Source organism: Geotrypetes seraphini, chromosome 5, assembly GCF_902459505.1.
Source record: "Geotrypetes seraphini chromosome 5, aGeoSer1.1, whole genome shotgun sequence".
NCBI lineage: Eukaryota > Metazoa > Chordata > Amphibia > Gymnophiona > Dermophiidae > Geotrypetes > Geotrypetes seraphini.
The window spans coordinates 214269352-214290470 of record NC_047088.1 but is presented as its reverse complement, the minus strand read 5'-3'; the positions used below and the strand labels follow the sequence as shown (position 1 = coordinate 214290470).

Sequence of the window (21119 nt, the reverse complement as noted above, 5' to 3'; positions counted from 1 at the left end):
TGCAACTTCCTGTTGCAGTCGCTGTGCCGGGACTCCTGCCTTCGCCGGGACTCCTGCCTTCCACCGCGTTTGCCTCCTGCCTTGTCTCCGCACCTCCAGACCAGCAGCGGCAGCTGTGTATGCTTTTAACTTCGGCACAGAGCTGCCCCTAATCAATAGTTTAGCGCGGTTTCATAAGGCAGCCTCGGGGCCTTTGCTAGGCCGGCCCACATCGCATCATCGAAGCGGGCCGGCTATCAAAGGCCCCGAGGCTGCCTCATGAAACCGCGCTAAACTATTGATTAGGGGCAGCTCTGTGCCGAAGTTAAAAGCATACAGAGCTGCCGCTGCTGGTCTGAACTCTTGGGCCGCTGAAGGAGGGCAAAGCAGCTGTCCTGGAGGTTTCCCTTCCTCTCGCCTTTACAGGTTCCTTTTTTCCACCTTTTTTTTTTTTTCCTTCAAACGGCAACGGGCCCCAGCATCGACATCAATCAAGTAAGTTCCACTGTCAATCAAGCGGTTCTGCTCGGCCAAAGCTTCCCCTGTGACATGAGCCACCCTCAGGGGAAAGAAAGTGACCCACAAAGGTGAGGGGAAGGGGGGCAGATGATGGAAGTTGGGGGGGGGAGAGAGAGAGAGAGAAGGGGCAGATGATGGAATGGAGGAGATGAGAGAGAGAGAGAAGGGGACAGATGATGGAAGTGAGAAGAAGGGAGAGAGAGCAGAAGGCAGATGGATGTCAGTTGAGAAGGGAGAGCAGATGCTGAATGGAAGTGGGGAAAGAACACATACTGGATGGAAGGAGGAGATAAATAAAGGGGGAAGAAAATAGTAAGATAATGGAGGGGTGAGGGAAAGGGGTGACAAGCTGTGTGTAGACACAGTGAAAAGAGGGAAACGGGACTAAATAGTAAGAAAGAATTTAATTTAGATGGAGGCAGAAAATAGAGAAGGAAGACCAGAGAAGAAAAGGGAAGAGAGAGCAGAGAATGATCAGATCTGAGTGGAGGAAATGAGAAGAGAGATATGCTAAAAACCACAGGGGGGAGGGAAGGATAGAGATGCCAGACCATGAGGGGAACAGAAGGAAGATGATGGATGCTAGACCAAATTGGGGGGTGGGGGGGGGCAGGAGGAGAGATGGCAGGGAAAGACAGACAGTGAATGGAAGGGGCAGATGCTGGACTGAAGAGACAGAGAAGGTTATCATGCTGCTGTACCGGGCCATGGTACGCCCTCACCTGGAGTACTGCGTCCAGCACTGGTACTTTAAGAAGGACACGGTACTACTCGAAAGGATCCAGAGAAGAGCAACTAAAATGGTTAAGGGGCTGGAGGAGTTGCCGTACAGCGAAAGATTAGAGAAACTGGGCCTCTTCTCCCTTGAGCAGAGGAGATTGAGAGGGGACATGATAGAAACATTCAAGGTACTGAAGGGAATAGACTTAGTAGCTAAGGCAGGGAGAACGAGAGGGCACTCTCTAAAGTTGAAAGGGGATAGATTCCATACAAACGTAAGGAAGTTCTGTGGTAGAAAGCAACATATTTATTTGGCTCATAACTTGCTGGCGCCCGATATTTTTAGCTCACAGTGAAAAAAGTTTGCTCACAACACCCGCCCGCTTAGAGGGAACACTGGTTGTGACCCTTCTCTCTTTGTGTTTCCACACTCCATGCCCTACACCCTTGCAAGGAGATGGGGGTTTATTATAGTGAGCTTTTTCATGAATGTCATGGCTTTCCGGCGGACTTGGGGCCTTGCTGGCATAGCGGATTCATTCATCTGTAATTGTTTGGGATTCCTTAAGTGTCACCTCAGTTTGATACTCTACACTCCTTCTGTTCATAGTGGATCTCGGCAGCTGTGGTTTCCTCAGCATTGTGCTATTAGCTTCTGTTGCGCCTGCTCACATGCTCACATGAGCTTAATCACTGACTGCTTGTGGGATTTCTTCACTCTTTCCTTTCCTTGATCTTCTGCTGCAGATCGGGCATTGGAGGGGCGGTTTTCTCCATTTCTTGGTTGTTCTCTGTATATACACAGTGATGGTCTGGGTGTGGAGCTTTTTTGCCATGAAGGTTGGCAGTGTTGTGGTGATGTTTGTTTCCCTCTCTATGTTAGGACTGCTTTGCTACATCCCACTAGTCTCTGGATTCATCTGCTGTTAATGACAAGGAAGGAAAAATTATGTTCTTACCTGTTAATTTTCTTTCCTTTAGTCACAGCAGATGAATCCAGAGCCCCGCCCTGTTTTGGTATTCATGGTTTGGCACTGTTTTTTGTGCTGGAGTTGCCTTTTGGGTTCTTTGAGTATTGGATTTTTGTGTTTCATATGTGTGGGAAAGGAGTTTCTTATGGTTGAGTTTTGTTTTTGGATGCTCTGAGATGATCTATACTGGTTGGCCAGGAGGCTGTGCATCCAAGAAGGCTGAGGACAACTCAGTTCTCTCTATCTCCACCTGCTGGTTGATGGACATAATCCCACTAGTCTCTGGATTCATCTGCTGTGACTAAAGGAAAGAAAATTAACAGGTAAGAACATAATTTTTCCTTACTTTACCACAGGTTTCCATGCTTCTTTAGTTTTTCCAAAGATGCCGTAAAATACCATAACATGAGCAAGGGCCCTCTTTCCTTCCTTTCCCCTGGTCTGGCATCTTGTTCTTTCCCCCCACCCCCGCCGTCATAGGGACGGGGCAGGAACGGTGATAAATTTTTTTCCCCGTGTCATTCTCTAATATTTACTCGTACATTGCCTGTTGGATAGTTCGTCCATTCACAGTACTGAGCTTGGCCTTTAGTCATGTGGCAGCCACGAGGTCAGAACATGGACACTTCATTGCAAGATTGCACCATCAAAGAACAATGTGCAGTAATGCACTTTCTTTGGGCATAGGGAGTGAAACTTATGAAAATTCACTGTCTGATACTGACTCAGTATGGATATAGCACCATGAATCAATGAAAGGTTTATGAGTGGGTGAAAAGGTTTAAAGCAGGAAGGACAGGTGTAACCGATGAAGGTCATTCTGGTCGCCCTTCAATATTGTTCACATGAGCACACTTAACAGGGCGGATGCCTTGTTTGTAGAAGACAAAGGGATAACAGTGTCTCAGCTACAAATTTGGGTATCTGCTATGGATCTGCATTTGCCATAATGCATGACGACTTGTGATACAGGAAAGTCTACTCATGATGGGTTCCCAAATAGTTTACTGATCTGCACGAGCAACAGCGTGTGGAGTTTGTACCCGTTACTTGAGATGGTATGAAGAAGATCCGAGTATTCTGGAGACAAGACTAACTATCCAACAGGCAATGTACAAGTACATATGTTGCATTTTGCTAGTTCTGTTCCTGTTATTGCATAGTTTTAACAATTGCCTTTAATTTTTGATTTGCAAGCACAGTACCAGGTAGAGCTTTGGATTCTTGCCCAGAAATAGCTAAGAAGAAAAAATTTAAATTGAATCAAGTTGGGCAGACTTGGATGGACCATTTGGGTCTTTATCTGCCGTCATCTACTATGTTACTATGACTCAAAGTTTTGAAGGAATATGGTTCATGGTATGGTATCAAACACAAAGCTATGTCACAAAGTATTTCACTGGTGGATCTTAAACTTTACTAGGTTTCTATCAATTTTTTTAAAGATCTCAATTGGTGTCATAACTGGAATTTTTGGACACGATTAAAAGTTCTCAATCTGTTCAATCTTACATGAAACCAAGTTTGTTCTTTAATTACTGTAGAAAATGAATTTTTCAAAATGGACTCGGTTTGAATCTTATCCATACGTTTCTTGTTTCACTTTTTCAACATTCAAGGAAAAGACATCCACTTTAGCTACAAGTACCTCCATGTCCAATGCTGTTTCCCAACCTTCTCATCAATTTTCTTTATGGCCTCAGAGTATCTCCAATGTAACATCAAGGCTGGCTGCTGACACTCCAGCTCCCTTGGCATTGTTCCGGCCCTGATCATCTGCCAAGGGTGTAACTCTACCCAAAACCAGCGCTGGGGTGTCCTTCTTCTCTCCTGGGGCTATAATCACCACTCTGCACCCCTGCTGGACAAGGAGGGGCAGAGATTGCCGTTGGCGACAAAGATGCATGAGAATTCAAAGATTCAAGTGCTCCCTCGCTTGAATCTATCACAGTTGTCTGCCCACACTGGGATAACTCAAGGGTCAGCAGGGGTCTGCTGCTCAAAAAATTGCTGGAGCGTCAGCTGAGCTGGAGAGGATGTAAGAACCAGTAATTGCGTGGCTCTCACAGTTCCCTTCCTCTTTGTATGAGTCCTGGAGGGATAGTATCAAGTTCTACAATACAGTACTAAAAAAAGCAAGGAAGAATTTCTACGGTGACAAAATCACCAGATCCAATAACCAGAGCAGCACATTGTTTAACATCTGGCACTCCTTAACCTCTAAAAATTACTCCTTTATTCTCTCCTCCTCTCCAGCAGCAGACGACCTAGCAAAATTCTTCAACAAAAAGGTTGCTACTATAAGAAGCTCTTTAACATCAGCAGTCGCTTACAATTCTCTGGTGCCCAGCGACACTAATCTTATCCCAGCAGACAGATCCTGGGCAGTCTTTGAGCATGTATCCAAAGCCCAGGTCTCTAAACTGTGACACAAATTAAGATCCTGCAAATGTGCCCTGGACCGTTCCCTTCCTACCTTTACGAGAAAATTCCCACGCAGGCTATTTCATCTCTCACCAGACTATCAACTCAGCCTTACTATCTGGCCTATTTTCCGTACAAATGGGACACATTGCCCTGACCCCACTACTGAAAAAAGCTGATCTAGATCCATCCTCCCCCTTCCAGCTATCGTCCTATAGCAAATATTCCTCTCCTGACTAAAATGCTTGAGGCTATTGTATCCACTCAGCTCTCATCTTACTTAGAGAGATTCTCCATTCTATTAACTTGCCAATATGGCTTCAGATCCAATTTCAGCACTGAATCCCTGCTGGCCTCTTTAATCTCAAAGATTCAACAACTTCAATCTCGTAATAAGTTTGCTATCCTACTACAATTCGATCTATCTGCGGCCTTTGATATTGTCCACCATGATATCCTAATTTACCAACTTTCTGAGATAGGCATTGATTCCACAGTCTGGTTCTTGAAATGTTTACGATCCCGCTCTTACACTGTTAACATGAATGGAACCATGTTTTCTCCTTGGAGACTGCTATGTGGTGTTCCCCAGGGATCACCCCTGTCCCCTATTCTTTTCAACATTTATATGTCTTCTTTGAAATTCTTCCATCTATCTCCCTTTGAAACTCTATTTACATCCTTGTCCTTCTCGAGATAGATTCGAACCTCACTAACCTCACTGAAAATATAACAGCTTGCATAACGAAACTCCAGTCCTGGGCCCTCTCTGTACAATTGAAGCTGAATGAGTCCAAACCAAAACTTGGCCCAAAATTAGATCAGTTACCCATGCTCATTCCACTACCTTCTGGTCCCACACTGTAGATCGAATTCTCAAGCAAAGTTTTGGGCATCATTATTGACTCTACACTTTCCTATAATGATCATCTCAACTCTCTGATAAAAAAATTTTTTTTAGTCTTCACATGTTGAGGAAAGTGAGATCCTGCTTCCGCCAGCAACATTTTGCTGTCCTTGTACAATCAATCATTCTTTCCAGACTGGACTATTTTAAATCCATCTATCTAAGTCTAACCAAGAAAAATCTTCAAAGACTTCAGCGGATCCAGAACACTGAGGGGTTCATCTACCACGGGAATTGGAATTAGGGGTGCTCAAGGCGGCTTATCCATGGTCAGCTGTTGACAGATGGGACAAGACTTACAAAACTCCTCTACCTCCTGTCTCAATCTCGGCCAGAAGAACCTGCCCAAAATTTGGGTCTGGGTCGCTAGTACCCCCTTGTGTCCAGATAATGGGGAATCGTGCACCAATTGCAGAATGATCTTCCTAAACCCCTTTGGGACCACCAATTGTTCATTCTTTTCCCCTGTCAGTTCTGGGCATGTTTCTACCTTATAAAGAAGACCCCTTCTAATCCTGAATCTGGCTTTTCCCGATTGTGGCCCTGTAGCCTGCTGCCACAGATCCTGTAAAGACGGGTCAGCACACTGTTCCCTAAGAAATGTGGGAAAGGTATCCACTATCTCTTGTGGCAGCCCTGGGAACTCTTGCGTCTGACCAACCTTTCGCAAAGCCTGAGTGCGTTGTTGCTGCTGCCTTCTTTTCTGAGCCCTTGAGGCTCTTGCCTGTTTTTGAGTAGGCCTTTCCACAACTCCCTCTTGAAAAGGGAACACCTTCCCCAGTTCTGCCTCAGGACCTATAGTGGGTAAACCCTGAGACCGAGTATTGACAAGCCCCTGTTTAGTACCCAGACACTCACTCAGTCCTGGCCAGTCCTGACCCAGAATCAGGTCATATGGGGCACCGGGTACCAGAGCTACAGGTACTTGATAAACCCTATCTTGGTGTAGGATTGTGGTTGGCCTAAGTGAATAGTGTACACTATCCCCATGTATACACTTAATAACCACTCTCTCCCCATTGAAGGTTTTTTCCTCCCCAGGGAACACCTTTTCCCAGAAGCGTATTGACATCATCGACTGATCGGCCCCGGTGTCGATCAGTGCTACTGTCTGGTATCCACCTACGGACACTGGCGTAGTGCATGCATTTTTCAGCCCTTGCCCAGGGATACTTATTTTGTTCCCCCTAGTATCACCCCTGACCCTCCGGCTGGATAGGTTTACTACTCTACAAAAATCTTGTGTATGTCCTAACTGACCACACCTACAACATTTCTTCTTAATTCCCGGAGCGTTAGGCCGAGATAAAGGAAAAGAGGCAACTTTAAAAGGGGGTTTCCTATTCCCAATTACACCTAACCCCCCGGGGTTTTGCCTAGGTGTGTGTGCTTGCACCGGACTTAAACTAGGGCCTACCCCTGAGAGTTCCTGGGCGCCAAGAAAGGTGTCCATAACTTCTAAGCCCCGTCCTAGCGTCTCAGGACTGAGAAAAACTTCAGGGTCATCTCTGGGCACAGTCTTAGACCAGTTTAAATGTGTCAACATATTAAGTCCTACCAGAGCCGAAGATGCTACACTCGGTATCTCTTGCCTTGCCGGTGGTGCAGTGGTTTGTTGCAGAATCTGTGCAAACACTCTGGCCTGTTCCTGCACGGATGACATTAATTCTCCGTACTGTTGTATCCATAAATAATTGGGCCTGTGCTTTTTATTAAAATTATCAAGACCACAGCTATAAGATAGGAGATGACGATACAGGAACAGAGAGGCTGGCTTCCTTTCTCTTTCAACTCTGCTCTTCCCCCTTTTCTTATTGTCTATTTCCACTTATGTTTCTATAAAATTAATAGCTTTTATAAACTTCTTAGAAGGTTCTCCAATTTGGCAGTATATCAGGAAAAGCTACCGTATTTTCACTCAGATAACGCGCACCCGTGTAAAACGCGCACACGGGTATAGCGTGCAGAAACCACTATTTTATGTACAAAAACTTTTGTATACCGCGCTCACGCGTATAACGCGCATGCAGCCCGACTGTCCTTTCGCCCGCCCCGACTCTCCTCTGGCCACCCCGACTCTCCTTTCGCCCTCCCCGACTCTCCGTGCGCTGTCCCGACTATCCGTTCACCCTCCCTGACTTTCCGTGCACTGCCCCGCCTCTCCGTGCGCTGTCCCGACTCTCCGTTCACCCTCCCTGACTTTTCGTGCACTGCCCCGCCTCTCCGTGCGCTGTCCCGACTCTCCGTTCACCCTCCCTGACTTTCCGTGCACTGCCCCGCCTCTCCGTGCGCTGTCCCGACTCTCCGTTCACCCTCCCTGACTTTCCGTGCACTGCCCCGCCTCTCTGTGCGCTGTCCCGACTCTCCGTTCACCCGCCCTGACTTTCCGTGCACTGCCCCGACTCTCCGTGCGCTGTCCCGACTCTCCTTTCGCCCGCCCTGCTCCCAGCTCTGTAAGCATGCGCAATGGTCTGAGCATGCTTGCCGCTTAGTTTTCACCAAGGCTGTTTTTCTGGTGGTGTGCTTTTCACCACGTGGCTTTGGCCCCCCCTCTATCTGGCCTTGTAATTTGCCCAGTGAATACTATTTTGACTATACAACAGCATCTCAGCCTTTGGGTAAGCCTATAAAAGATTAATGCTGCATGTAGAGCCCACATTTTAATTTGATCTCTTCAGATTGGTAATCTGCATTTATCTACCCGGTAGTAGAGTTTATCAATTAAATTTAAATGTACCGCCATAATGGCAGGAATAAGACGAAAGACATATACAGTGAACTTTAAGCTTCAAGTCGTTGTGAAAGCTGAGGAAATAGGCAACCGGGCCGCAGCGAGAGAGTTCGATGTTGGAGAAACATCGGTGCGTGAATGGAGAAAAGATAAGAAGGAACTGGAGAAATGCAATCCGCGCAAACGGGCATGTCGTGGGGCCAAACCAAAATGGCCTCAGCTGGAGGATGACTTGAAGCAGTGGATTCTGGCGAGAAGGGAGCAAAATCAATCAGTCTCTACTGTTGCGATTCAGATGAAGGCAAAACTACTTGCCAATGGAAGAGGAATACCCGACTTCAAAGCTGGCTTCACATGGATCTCAAAATTTATGAAAAGGAACGGACTATCAGTTAGATTGAGAACAACTGTTGGCCAGCGACTTCCAGATGACTGGCAGCAAAAATTGATTGATTTCCGTGACTTTGTCGCCAAAGAAATATCTGAACTTGGCATCACTGCAAAGGACGTCATCAACATGGATGAAATTCCAATGGCATTCGACATTCCAGCAACAAGAACCATAGCCCCCACAGGTACTAAATCTGTTGCCATCACCACAACTGGGCATGAAAGAACGTGTTTTACAGTCGTTCTTGGTTGCTCAGCTAGCGGGGTTAAGTTAAAGCCCATGCTCATTTTCAAAAGGGTCACTATGCCCCGTGAAAAGCTGCCCACCAGTGTGGTTGTGCACTGCAACAAGAAGGGATGGATGGACTGCGACGTAATGAGATTGTGGGTAGATAAATGCTTTAGGGCAAGACCGGGTGGATTCTTTGCAAAAAAATCCTTGTTAATTTTGGATGCCATGACTGCCCACAAAGAAAAAAATGTTCAGGCCTACATTAATTCTACTCGTGCCCACATCGCTGTGATACCTGGAGGCCTGACGTGTAAGCTGCAACCACTTGACATCGCAGTGAATCATCCATTCAAGACTTTTATTAGAAAGGAGTCTGCCTTACAGCCCTCTCGAGGGCTCTGAAAACAGGACCCACTTAAAAAAAAAAAAATCCAGCACAGTGAAGGGGAAGGAAGATCGAGGCGTCCCCCTTCACTGCACCGGAGGAGCCCGAAATCGGCGGCGGTTTGCCCCGCCCCCAACAGCCACCTTCGGCATAAGTCTCCCTCTCGAGGGCTCTGAAAACAGGACCCACTGTAAAAATCCAGCACAGTGAAGGGGAAGGAAAGAAGATCGAGGCGTCCCCCTTCACTGCACCGAAGGAGCCCGAAATCGGCGGCGGTTTGCCCCGCCCCCAACAGCCACCTTCGGCAAAAGTCTGCCTTACAGCCCTCTCGAGGGCTCTGAAAACAGGACCCACTTAAAAAAAAAAAAAAAAATCCAGCACAGTGAAGGGGAAGGAAGATCGAGGCGTCCCCCTTCACTGCACCGGAGGAGCCCGAAATCGGCGGCGGTTTGCCCCGCCCCCAACAGCCACCTTCGGCATAAGTCTCCCTCTCGAGGGCTCTGAAAACAGGACCCACTGTAAAAATCCAGCACAGTGAAGGGGAAGGAAAGAAGATCGAGGCGTCCCCCTTCACTGCACCGGAGGAGCCCGAAATCGGCGGCGGTTTGCCCCGCCCCCAACAGCCACCTTCGGCATAAGTCTCCCTCTCGAGGGCTCTGAAAACAGGACCCACTGTAAAAATCCAGCACAGTGAAGGGGCCTTTTTTATGAGAGAAAACATTACTAAGATAGCACGTATGGCTTAAAGGCTCCTTCACACCAACACCCAAATTAATTAACAAAAATAAAAGTGCTTTTTCACCGAAATCCGCTGCCACAACTAATTTCAGTCCGCAACAACTACTGTCCTCATGTCACCACCAAAACCGCCGAAAGCCGAATCAACCGCGCCACTCAACAGTAGAAGAACCAAGCCGGATCCAAACACACCAGAGAAAATGGCGACGGGAATCGACGAAGCCTCATTCGACCTGCTCTTAAAAGAAATGAGGTCAATTCGGATCATAGTGCAAGAGCAAGTCGAGGAAACAAAGCTTCTCCGTGGGAAAATTGAAGAACTAAACTCTCAGTTTGTCGACGCGCGCCAACGACTTGACGCTCTTGAAGAAAAAACGGCTGATCTGCAATCAACACAAACGCTAGTAAATAAACATGAAAAATTGATTACCACCCTGCAACGAGACATGGAAGACCTTTCCAACCGCAGCAGAAGATCCAACCTGAGAATCATTGGATTACCTGAATCAACAGAGGGCTCTGATATGATTTCCTTCTTGTCTAATTTTCTGCCTAAAACTCTCGGTCTTGTCTTCTCTCCTCCGTTGGAAATAGAGCACGCTCACCGTGTACCTTCTCATCTTTCATCACATGCTTCCTCTCCTCGACCCATAGTGGCAAAGTTGCTCAGATTTCAACACACGTTGCAAATCCTTACAGCTGCAAAATCTAAACCTCAACTTCTCCACCAAGGCAGAAAGTTCTTTATAGTTCCAGACCTGGCCAAATCCACGGCCTTGAAGAGAAAAGCATTTCTTTCCCATCGACAGGAGCTTAAAGATATAGGAGCCAAGTATGGTCTTATGTACCCAGCAAGGATGAAAGTGACCTACAACAACCGCACATCTTCATATACTGACCCTAAAGACTTAGTTGCATTTCTGGAATCTTTAAAAATGCGCTGACATGATTTGCTGCAAACATACTCACTTGTTTCTCAGTTATATCGCAAATATTGATAAGCACACCAATTTTCAAGTTATTGATATTGTATGGGTGTGGGGTTCTTTGCTAGCTTTCCCATTTGTGTTATATCTTTATGTTCACAGGAGCACCCATAAAAATTTTTAACTCTATCTATGAGAATGTGATCCTTTGTGATGACATTTTTTACTTTTTCTCTACTACCTATATGCTCTTTCTTTTACTTTCTGACAGGAGTGTCTACCTTAAACATTATCTTTGCTATATACACACATTGAACATGTGCAAAATATACTGCAATATAGTAATTTATTTAAAAGATTATGGCTGACTTGCATATTTTTTCTTTTAATGTGAATGGACTAAATCATCCCATTAAGAGGAAAAAGATAGCTAACTATATTTTTAATAAGCACCCTGATGTGGTTTTTTTACAAGAGACTCACCTGCCTCTCGCTGCTGCCTTAAAATTTCAATTAAAGGGATACTCCTCTCACTTTTATTCTCCTGCGACCCAGCGTAAGAAAAATGGAGTCTCAATATTTTTCCATGATAAACTCTTTCCTGTAGTTCACTCTTCTACGACGGACAAGGATGGAAGATGGTGCTTGGTGCACGCTGCGTTGCACTCAGTGAACTTTGTGTTCCTTAACATTTATGCTCCAGTCCTAGACCACCCAGAATTTTTCCAAGACCTTCAGATGGCGTTAGTAGAATACAGTTCTTGCCCTTTAGTACTTGGAGGCGATTTCAATCAAATTCAAGATATTTATATTGATAGATCATCTTCTTGCAAACCCTCCAAATCCAAGTCATTCACAGCCTTACATGCCCTTAAAGATGCCTTCTCCCTTGTAGATCCATGGCGTTTGTTTAATCCAAAGGGTAGAGAATACTCTCACTTCTCACCACCTCATAATACCTACTCAAGAATAGACTTCTTTCTTATATCCTCCTCTCTCATTCAGGACCTGGCAAACAATGTTATTCACCCAATCTCTCTTACAGATCATGCGGCCACCTCCCTACACCTACTTATCTCTGCCCCCCGCAAAGAATCTTCTTCTTGGAGACTAAACAATGCTTTACTCTTAGACTCAGAAATAGCTGACAAAATTCAATCTTTCACTGCTGAATTCTTCGAACTTAACTCCAAAGATCCAGAAATTTGCCCATCCATTGTCTGGGAGGCTTATAAAGTCTCCCTTAGGGGTGAACTTATCAATCTCGCCTCTTGGAAAAAGAAACAATCCATGAAAAAAGAGAAAGACTTAGAATCTTCTATCAAAGAGTTAGAACTACAACATATGTCTACCCACTTACATGATTCATCTATTTTTCAACGTATACAAAATCTTAAATACGAATTTAACACTTTAGTTTCCAGTACTGCTAGACGGGATATTTTTATCTCAACCTCTGGACATTATATGGGAGACAACCTTATGGGACGCCCTTTGGCTAGATATCTTAAAACCAAATCCAAACGCCTACATATCACAGCCATTCAAAACCCAATGGGGCAGATGGTTAAAACCCGGTCTCTGATCTCTTCTCAATTTGAAAACTTCTATACTACTTTATATAAATCTGATTTTTCTGCTTCAGAATCGGGGATAGACTCTTTTCTTGCTTCTTTGGTTCATCCGACCTTATTGGACTCTGTGAAATTGAAACTGGACTCTCCCATTACTGTATCTGAAATAGAAGCCGCAATATCAGCTATGCCTACCGGCAAAGCCCCAGGTCCTGACGGGTTTACCAATGAATTTTTTAAGCAGTTTCGTAATCTTCTGGCTCCTCATCTTCTTTCTTACTATGAATTCCTCCACTCTGATCCAGACAAACAATTCAACTTCACTGAGGCCACTATAGTAGTCATTCCCAAACCTGACAGAGACCTTACCTTGGTTAAAAACTTTCGCCCCATTTCTCTTCTTAATTTAGATTACAAGATCATGGCAAAACTTCTTGCACTGAGACTCAACAAAGTGATCCCCTCTCTTATTCACAAAGATCAAACGGGGTTTATTAAACAAAGGTTTATAGGAGACAATATACGCCCCTCTCATCATATTAATGCCCATGCTAAAACACTCTCAGATCCTGTAATCGGTTTGGCCATAGATGCCGAAAAGGCCTTTGACCGAGTTGAATGGCCTTTTCTATTCCAAATTTTAAAGTGGTACAATTTTGGCCCGTTCTATACAGATTGGATTAAAACTTTATATCAACCCACAGCTCGCATTTTAATTAATAATTCTCTCTCCAACAAATTCTCCCTACATAGAGGCACTCGCCAGGGCTGCCCTCTGTCGCCGCTGCTATTTAATTTAGCGTTGGAACCTCTCCTCTCTGCTATCCGACAATGCCCAACAATAACAGGAATTGAAACCACTTATTGTCATATCAAATTAGCAGCATACGCTGATGATGTCCTTCTCTTTATCCGAGATCCTGTTGCTTCCCTTCCCTCACTCGTTAATATTGTCTCTCATTACTCCAAGCTTTCTGGATACTCAGTTAACTGGGAAAAATCAGAAATTTTCCCTCTTAATGATCTTATTTACCCCTCAGATCTCGCCCAATTTCCCTTCACGTGGTCACACGGAGCTGTAAAATACTTGGGAGTGTTAATACATAAAGATCCGATTCAAACTCAAGATCTAAACATATCTAAAATTAAAAGTTTAGTTCTTAACACCCTGTCTCGTTGGTCTCCACTCTTCCTTTCATGGTGGGGCAGAATAGCTTCTATCAAAATGACCCTTACTCCTCAGATAAACTATACCCTCTCAATGCTTCCCTCCTTATGCAAGAAGAAATTTTTTCATTGGTTGAATAAGAAAATATCTGACTTTGTGTGGAACAACAAAAAAACCTCGTATTGCTCTCGACAAGCTGAAAGCCTCTAAAATTAATGGGGGTTTGAATGTACCAGATTTTCATTTTTATTATATCGCATCATTGGCCAAATATGGAGCCTATTGGATTATTAACCCTAGTACCCAAGACTCACCAACCTGGTTTGACCTGGAACGGTTTTTATGTGCACCATTACATGTTTCATGCTTGTTGACGGTGCCAGTGCCCAAACTTTTGAGAAAATACTCCTTATTGAGTGCAACGCAGCATGCCCTTCACATACTAGACGTAATCGCAGAGATTTCAATTAAAGACAGTCCACTCTTGTCCATTTGGAATAACCCCAAAATCCAAATCAATAGTAAATCTCTTTCATGGAAAAGGTGGCAGCGGGCTGGTTTGTGGTCTCTCCATCAGATAACCACTCTCACTTCGTTTGTTCCCTTTGTCACAATTTGCTCTACTTACTCATTGTCTCCTTCTGCTTACTCACAGTGGCTTTCTCTTACTAAGACGTTATCTTCTATGTCTATACGCTTTGATTATATGACATCCATTCACACCTTGTATCACTGGTCCACATTGGCTATATCAAAAGGTAAAGCGATATCTCTCTTTTATAGTATTCTAAGAGATCACTCTTTCACATTTTCCTCTCATTCCATGAAACATTGGGAATCTATGCTGACAACCTCACTTACTGATGTTGACTGGGAACTCTTCTGGTCATCGACAAACCGACCTCTTTTATCATCCAGAGTCTCACAATCAATGTTCTTCATTATGTGGAATGCGGTATGGACACCCTTTCGGATGTGGAAAGCTAACCTAAAACAAGACTCTATATGTTGGAATTGTATGAAAGAAGCTGGGACTCTTGATCACATGCTTTTTCACTGTGCTAAAGTTCGTTCCTTTTGGACATGCATTTGGGACACCATAAAGTCTATTACCAATTGTTCAGAAGAAATTTCCTTTGACATTATAATTCTCCGATCTCAACACCCTTGTTTTACACAGTCTAACTGTCCTCCTAAACTCATTGATGCAATGTTTGTGACTGCCCTTATGCACATCTTGAAAAATTGGAAGTCCTCTTCATTACTAAACTATACCTTTTGGTGGAATTCTTTGAGCATGTATCATAAATTTGAATCATATGCTTATGAAAAGAAAAATATAATTCGACTTTCCAAAAGTTTGACACAATGTAAATCACCCTGGAAATTCCTAGACTCATATGTTCAATCTATTTCATAGACACTCCTCTCCTTCATCTTCTTTTTCTTTACCTTCATCTTTTTCCTCATTTTATTCTTTTTCTTTCTTCTTTCAATTTCTCTTTCCTCTTATCTTTTCTTTTATTATCTTTTCATGAACAGTCCTAGTACTTTAGATCTTTTAAAACGATTCAATTCTACATTGCACAATACAACTGAATATTTGTTATACTAAATGTTTTGTTTTATTTTTTGATACCCTGTACTTGAACTGTTTCTTATATTTTTTCAAAAAACTCAATAAAAAATATTGAACTCAAAAAGAAAGGAGTGGGAGGAGTGGATGCAGAGCGGCACGCACGAGTACACACCCGCGGGGCGGCAGAAGCGGGCAACTTTCACAGAAGTCTGCAAGTGGGTGGCTTCAGCATGGGACAAAATAACACCAGATACCATTCGAAACGGATTTAGAAAAGTGGGCATTGTTTATGAAACCAATGACACTACGGGTACTACCAGTGCAGCGGAAGGAGGCAACAACATGGATATCAGCGATGATGATGATGATGATGACGATGATGACGATATCACTTCGGAAATAAACGAGGATCGTCTGCAGGCCGTGCTCAGTTTATTTAATGACGATGATGACAATTCGGATTTTGATGGATTCAAGGATTCAGATGACTGTGATGATGATGACTGAATAAACCTGTAAACTTTGTTTATTTACAACTTTACCGTAATTACGGTAACTGTATTTAGATTATTTTGTCCTCCATACTTCGTTTGATCTACCGGTTAATGTTATAGTTTATAAGAATTAACATGTTTCTGTTCTTGTTGCTGAATTCATACTCACTAACTCTAGATTAAAAGTTATAAGGTTGTTTATAAGAATGAACAGTTTTTTTCTTTTCACGTGTTTGGTTGGAGGGTGTGTCAATGGTGCGTGAGTTCTCCTATGTCTGGTTGAGGTGGATTGAATACTGGTATTTAGCTGAAGAAATTATGGTAGTTAAACAACCCCCCCCCCCCCATTCCACACACATTACGGTAATTCTCTTCCATTTTTGTTCCCATTATAAAAAACACTGATAAGTTTCCAGAAAAAATACATTAAAATAAGAAGTGAAAACAAAGGCCCCTACAGATGAGAACATAAGAATAGCCTAACTGGGTCAGTCCAATGGTCCATCATGCCCTGTAGCCCATTCTCATGGTAGCCAATCCAGGTCACTAAATACCTGGTCAAAACCCAAAGAATAACAACATTCCATGCTACCGATCCAGGGCAAGCAGATGCTTCCCCCATGTCTTAATAACAGACTATGGACTTTTCCTCCAGGAATTTGTCCAAACCTTTTTAAAACCAGCAACGCTATCTGCTTTTACCATAACTTAAATCATTCCTTCCAAACAGAGACCTTGCTAGATGTCAAATACAGAAAGAACAAGGTACCGTAACTTCACAAGGACTTAGCTGTGCAGGAATACCTATACCTATATACCTATACCATATACCTAGTGCAAAAATGTGCAAAGGTCTGTTTTTTTCTTTCCATCACTACATAGCCTACGGTAATGCCACACAAGCAGCGCTGTTACAAATATATTCTGAAGGTCAATGCTAAGGTTAACAAAGTTTCCTTCCTTGGACCACAAGGAGATACTGACAAACCACTGAAAGAGATCCCAGGAACAACACCCAAAGACCCACTCAGTATGTGAACCAGTTGAGTGGAGTGGACTAGGGTAACTGGGGGGTGGAAATGGACCCGGAGTTTTCTCAGCAGAATTTCCCAGACCACCTCTTCCTCTCAACACATTGACACGCTAGTGGGTTTATTTTATAGCTTTTTCACTCCCTTCGGTCTGCCTGTCCCCCTTGAAGGTCTGTCCCCCCTTGAAGGTCTGCCTGTCCCCCTTGAAGGTCTGTCCCCATCCTGAAAGCCTGATGCCCCCCCCGACGTCCGACACATCCACCCCCCCCCGGCAGGACCACTCGCACCCCCACCCCGAAGGACCGCCGACTCCCCGACAATATCGGGCCAGAAGGGAGCCCAAACCCTCCTGGCCACGGCGACCCCCTACCCCCACCCCGCACTACATTATGGGCAGGAGGGATCCCAGGCCCTCCTGCCCTCGACGCAAACCCCCCTCCCTCCAACGACCGCCCCCCCCAAGAACCTCCGACCGCCCCCCCAGCCGACCCGCGACCCCCCTGGCCGACCCCCACGACACCCCCACCCCCCTTCCCCGTACCTTTGGTAGTTGGCCGGACAGACGGGAGCCAAACCCGCCTGTCCGGCAGGCAGCCAACGACGGAATGAGGCCGGATTGGCCCATCCGTCCCAAAGCTCCGCCTACTGGTGGGGCCTAAGGCGCGTGGGCCAATCAGAATAGGCCCTGGAGCCTTAGGTCCCACCTGGGGGCGCGGCCTGAGGCACATGGTCGGGTTGGGCCCATGTGCCTCAGGCCGCGCCCCCAGGTGGGACCTAAGGCTCCAGGGCCTATTCTGATTGGCCCACGCGCCTTAGGCCCCACCAGTAGGCGGAGCTTTGGGACGGATGGGCCAATCCGGCCTCATTCCGTCGTTGGCTGCCTGCCGGACAGGCGGGTTTGGCTCCCGTCTGTCCGGCCAACTACCAAAGGTACGGGGAAGGGGGGTGGGGGTGTCGTGGGGGGTCGGCCAGGGGGGTCGCGGGTCGGCTGGGGGGGCGGGCGGAGGTTCTTGGGGGGGGGCGGTCGTTGGAGGGAGGGGGGTTTGCGTCGAGGGCAGGAGGGCCTGGGATCCCTCCTGCCCGTAATGTAGTGCGGGGTGGGGGTAGGGGGTCGCTGTGGCCAGGAGGGTTTGGGCTCCCTCCTGGCCCGATATTGTCGGGGAGTTGGGGAGTCGGCCGGGCAAGAGGGCTTGGGCTCCCTCTTGCTCCGATCGTGGATGCGGGTGCGGGTGGGAGCGCGTGCGAGCGGTCGTTCGGGGTGGGGGTGCGAGCTGTCCTGCTGGGGGGGTGAATCGGGCGTCGGGCGGGGTGGGAACTATGTAGAAAAACTTTTGTATACCGCGCTCACGCGTATAACGCGCGAGGGGTATGCGCGGTAGGTAAAAACGCGTATAACGCGCGCGTTATATGCGTGAAAATACGGTATATATCATTTTGTAATTGGCCACTGGTTTATACCATACACTTGATAACTAATTCTCTGTACCTTCATTACATAATTACAGCTCTTATCTCCTGTATACTACTCTGAACTGTTTTTCTGATACTCTGTAACTTCGCTGTATATGTACAGTCTCTTCTCCTGTAAACTGCTCTGAACTGTTTTGTGGTATTGCGGTATACAAAAATAAAGTTATTATTATATGCAGGGACACCCCTGCATACTATATGGGTTTTGTGGGGACTTTGTTCCTCCCGCCACGTTCCCTCCCTTTTTATATTAAAGATCAGTAAAGCCAATTGGACATCTGCCATCATACTTTCATTCTGTTCAGTCCAGGTATTTCTTGAATCTTAATTGGTGCTACTGCTATTCAATAGAGTGCAGTTTATTGAAGTACTGGAAGGAAGATTTCAGATTTATTTCCTTGCAATTGCTTTTGGTCCATAAAGTAACAAAATAGACAATTTTAAAGTGTATATAGAGCCCTATATGAAAAGAAATATAACAAAGATAATAAAGGTGAGAATGAAACACTATCATGTCTGGTTTAATTCCTGCATATGTACTAAAATCTTGGGGTCATTTAGCTTACCTTCCAGAAGGGAAACTGATCTTTCAAAATCCTCCTCTATTCTCTTTTTTTTTTTTTTTTAGAATACATTGAAATTCTGCCACAACTATCTAACATCATCCCTTTTCCCATGCATGCACTTATGCTCTGATGCTGTCCTACACTTATAGTTGCTGAGCTGTAGTTTCCTGCAGGGAAATAAACTTTTGGTTGGCAGTTTAGGAAGGTTAGAACACATGATAAAAGCATTTTTAAAGCTGTGTTGCTTTTGTTTAATTGTCATAAACATAGTAAATATCCAGATGAAATCCAGGATATCCTGCCTTTTTTAATGCTTTTGACATGAAACAAGCTGAAGAAAATTTTTTAAAAAACTAACACCCCACTACCACCACAAAAGAAAATCTTAGAGATGCAATTTTGACTTGATTTTAACTTATGTTTGCACAGTTGATCAACTGTGATTTAAAAGTGTTTACAAAATGTATTTACCAGTGTAAAAAAAAAATTATAGATATAGTTTTTAGTATAGGCTGTTTTTATGTAAAATTACTTAAGAAACCTAGGACTTCTTTTACAAAGCTATGGTAGTGATATTGCCATGGTAGATGCACTGACGACAGGCTTTGATGCGTTTACCATGGCAGTATTGCTAGCACAGCTTTGTAAAAAGGGCCCCTAGTATGCAATCTGTGCACATTAGGTTGTATATATTTTAACTTACTTGACAACATTTTTTTGCCTCTTTTAGGATGCTAGTGTATTTGATACTTCTGGTGGAAGTTACTTCCAAGAAAGAGATGCCAACGAGTCTTCCTGGAAGCTTACATCTCCATCTTCCCCTCACTACTCAGGGACGTTTGATCGTCCGTGGTCAGGAAGCTTGGGAAACAGGAGCAGATTGGTAGGAATTTGTTTTCTTTAAAATCAGTGTGGTATGACTCATTTTCTTTCTTCTGATTAGAAATCTTTTGCATGAGAGATTTTGCATTTTGCTAGTGATGGAGTTTATAATGAATATTAACAAAGCATCTTAAAATTCTGTCAAAAGTATTTTAGTATTCCAAAATATGAGCCAGCTTCCATTTTACACTGGCTAAAATACATTTATGGTTGCCTAAAAAAACGAAATCCCTCTAAATTAAGTATATTGTACAGTAGCTTGAGGATGTACTTTTCTATCTTGGGTGGATAGATCTGCTTCTCTTGTTCTCAACAATGGGAGAGGCATTGTCCCTTTCAGTGAACCACATGCAACTCTCAAGATATTGGCTGGCCACCTCTTTTAATAGTGTTTCTCTAGGACAGGGGTGCCCAAATGGTCAATCGTGATCGACCAGTAGATCGCAAAGGCAATGCGAGTTGATCGCATTGCCTTTGCAATTTTGTTCTTCCTGCCTCCCCAAGCCAAGCCAGGCCAGGCACGTACAAGCCTCGGACCCAAAAACCTTCACCTCCAACGTCAATTCTGATGTCAGAGAGGAAGTTCTGGGCCAGCCAATCACTGCCTGGCTGGCCTGGAACTTCCTCTCTGATGTCAGAATTGATGTGGTGGGGGGAGGGGGAAGCTGTTGGCCTGGCGCTTGTACATGTCTGGCCTGGCGTTGGGGAAGCAGGGAGAAATCGGCAGCGGTGGCTTGGGGGGGCAGGGAAAGAGAAAAACAGACAGAAAGAAAGGGGGGTGCAGGGAGAGAGAAAAAAAAAAGAAAGGGGGGCAGGGAGAGAGAGAGGGAGGGGGGAAATTTTAGGTTGGACAGTTTTGCCTTCTTTTAAAGAGTACCAGTATGGACTTGATCCAAGATGGCTGCTGCAAGCTGGACGTGATGAGCTGATTGCGTCAGGATAGCAATTCTTACGAAGGAATTTTCTTAGCAGTAATTATTTACCACGATGCCCAAGAGAAGAGGCTGGAGCGCTGCTTCTGCCTCGTGGCATCCCAGAGTTCCAGGTCTCAGCAACATTGAGGAACTCCTGAGGTGAATGCAGGAGGTCTTGGTGCCATCGGACGGCAGCCAGCTGAGGACACAGAGAGGCAAACCCGCAGTGGATCCTCTTTGGCCTGATACTACCCTTAGCCCCGATGTAAGGGCCCTGCCCCTGCAACTGCAGGTTACCAACTCTCTCAGGGGTGGGGAAACCCCGGAGCCCAAGGTGTTCTCTTATCCAGAGGCAAGTTTGGATCTGGTGGAGAGTTTGGAGGTTAGGGCTCGTTCTCAAGGAGCCCTAATCGAGATATCTGGGGCAGATTCATCTCTGCAGGAGGGTGAAGCTCAGAAGACAAGCCCTGAGGAAAATCTACAGAATGGTGAGCACTCTACGACGATACAAGTTCCAAT

At 45.1% G+C, this 21119-nt stretch overlaps 1 protein-coding gene across 1 annotated transcript in view; it reads left to right on the top strand.

Moving 5' to 3' along the window:
- The window catches only part of MARCHF7 (membrane associated ring-CH-type finger 7), a 171302-nt gene that overhangs the window by 41059 nt on the left and 109124 nt on the right, over positions 1–21119 (top strand). Inside the window, exon 3 of the mRNA XM_033945076.1 lies at positions 19535–19687. Within this exon, the coding sequence (XP_033800967.1) occupies positions 19535–19687 (153 nt within the window). The remainder of the gene's footprint in view (positions 1–19534; positions 19688–21119) is intronic.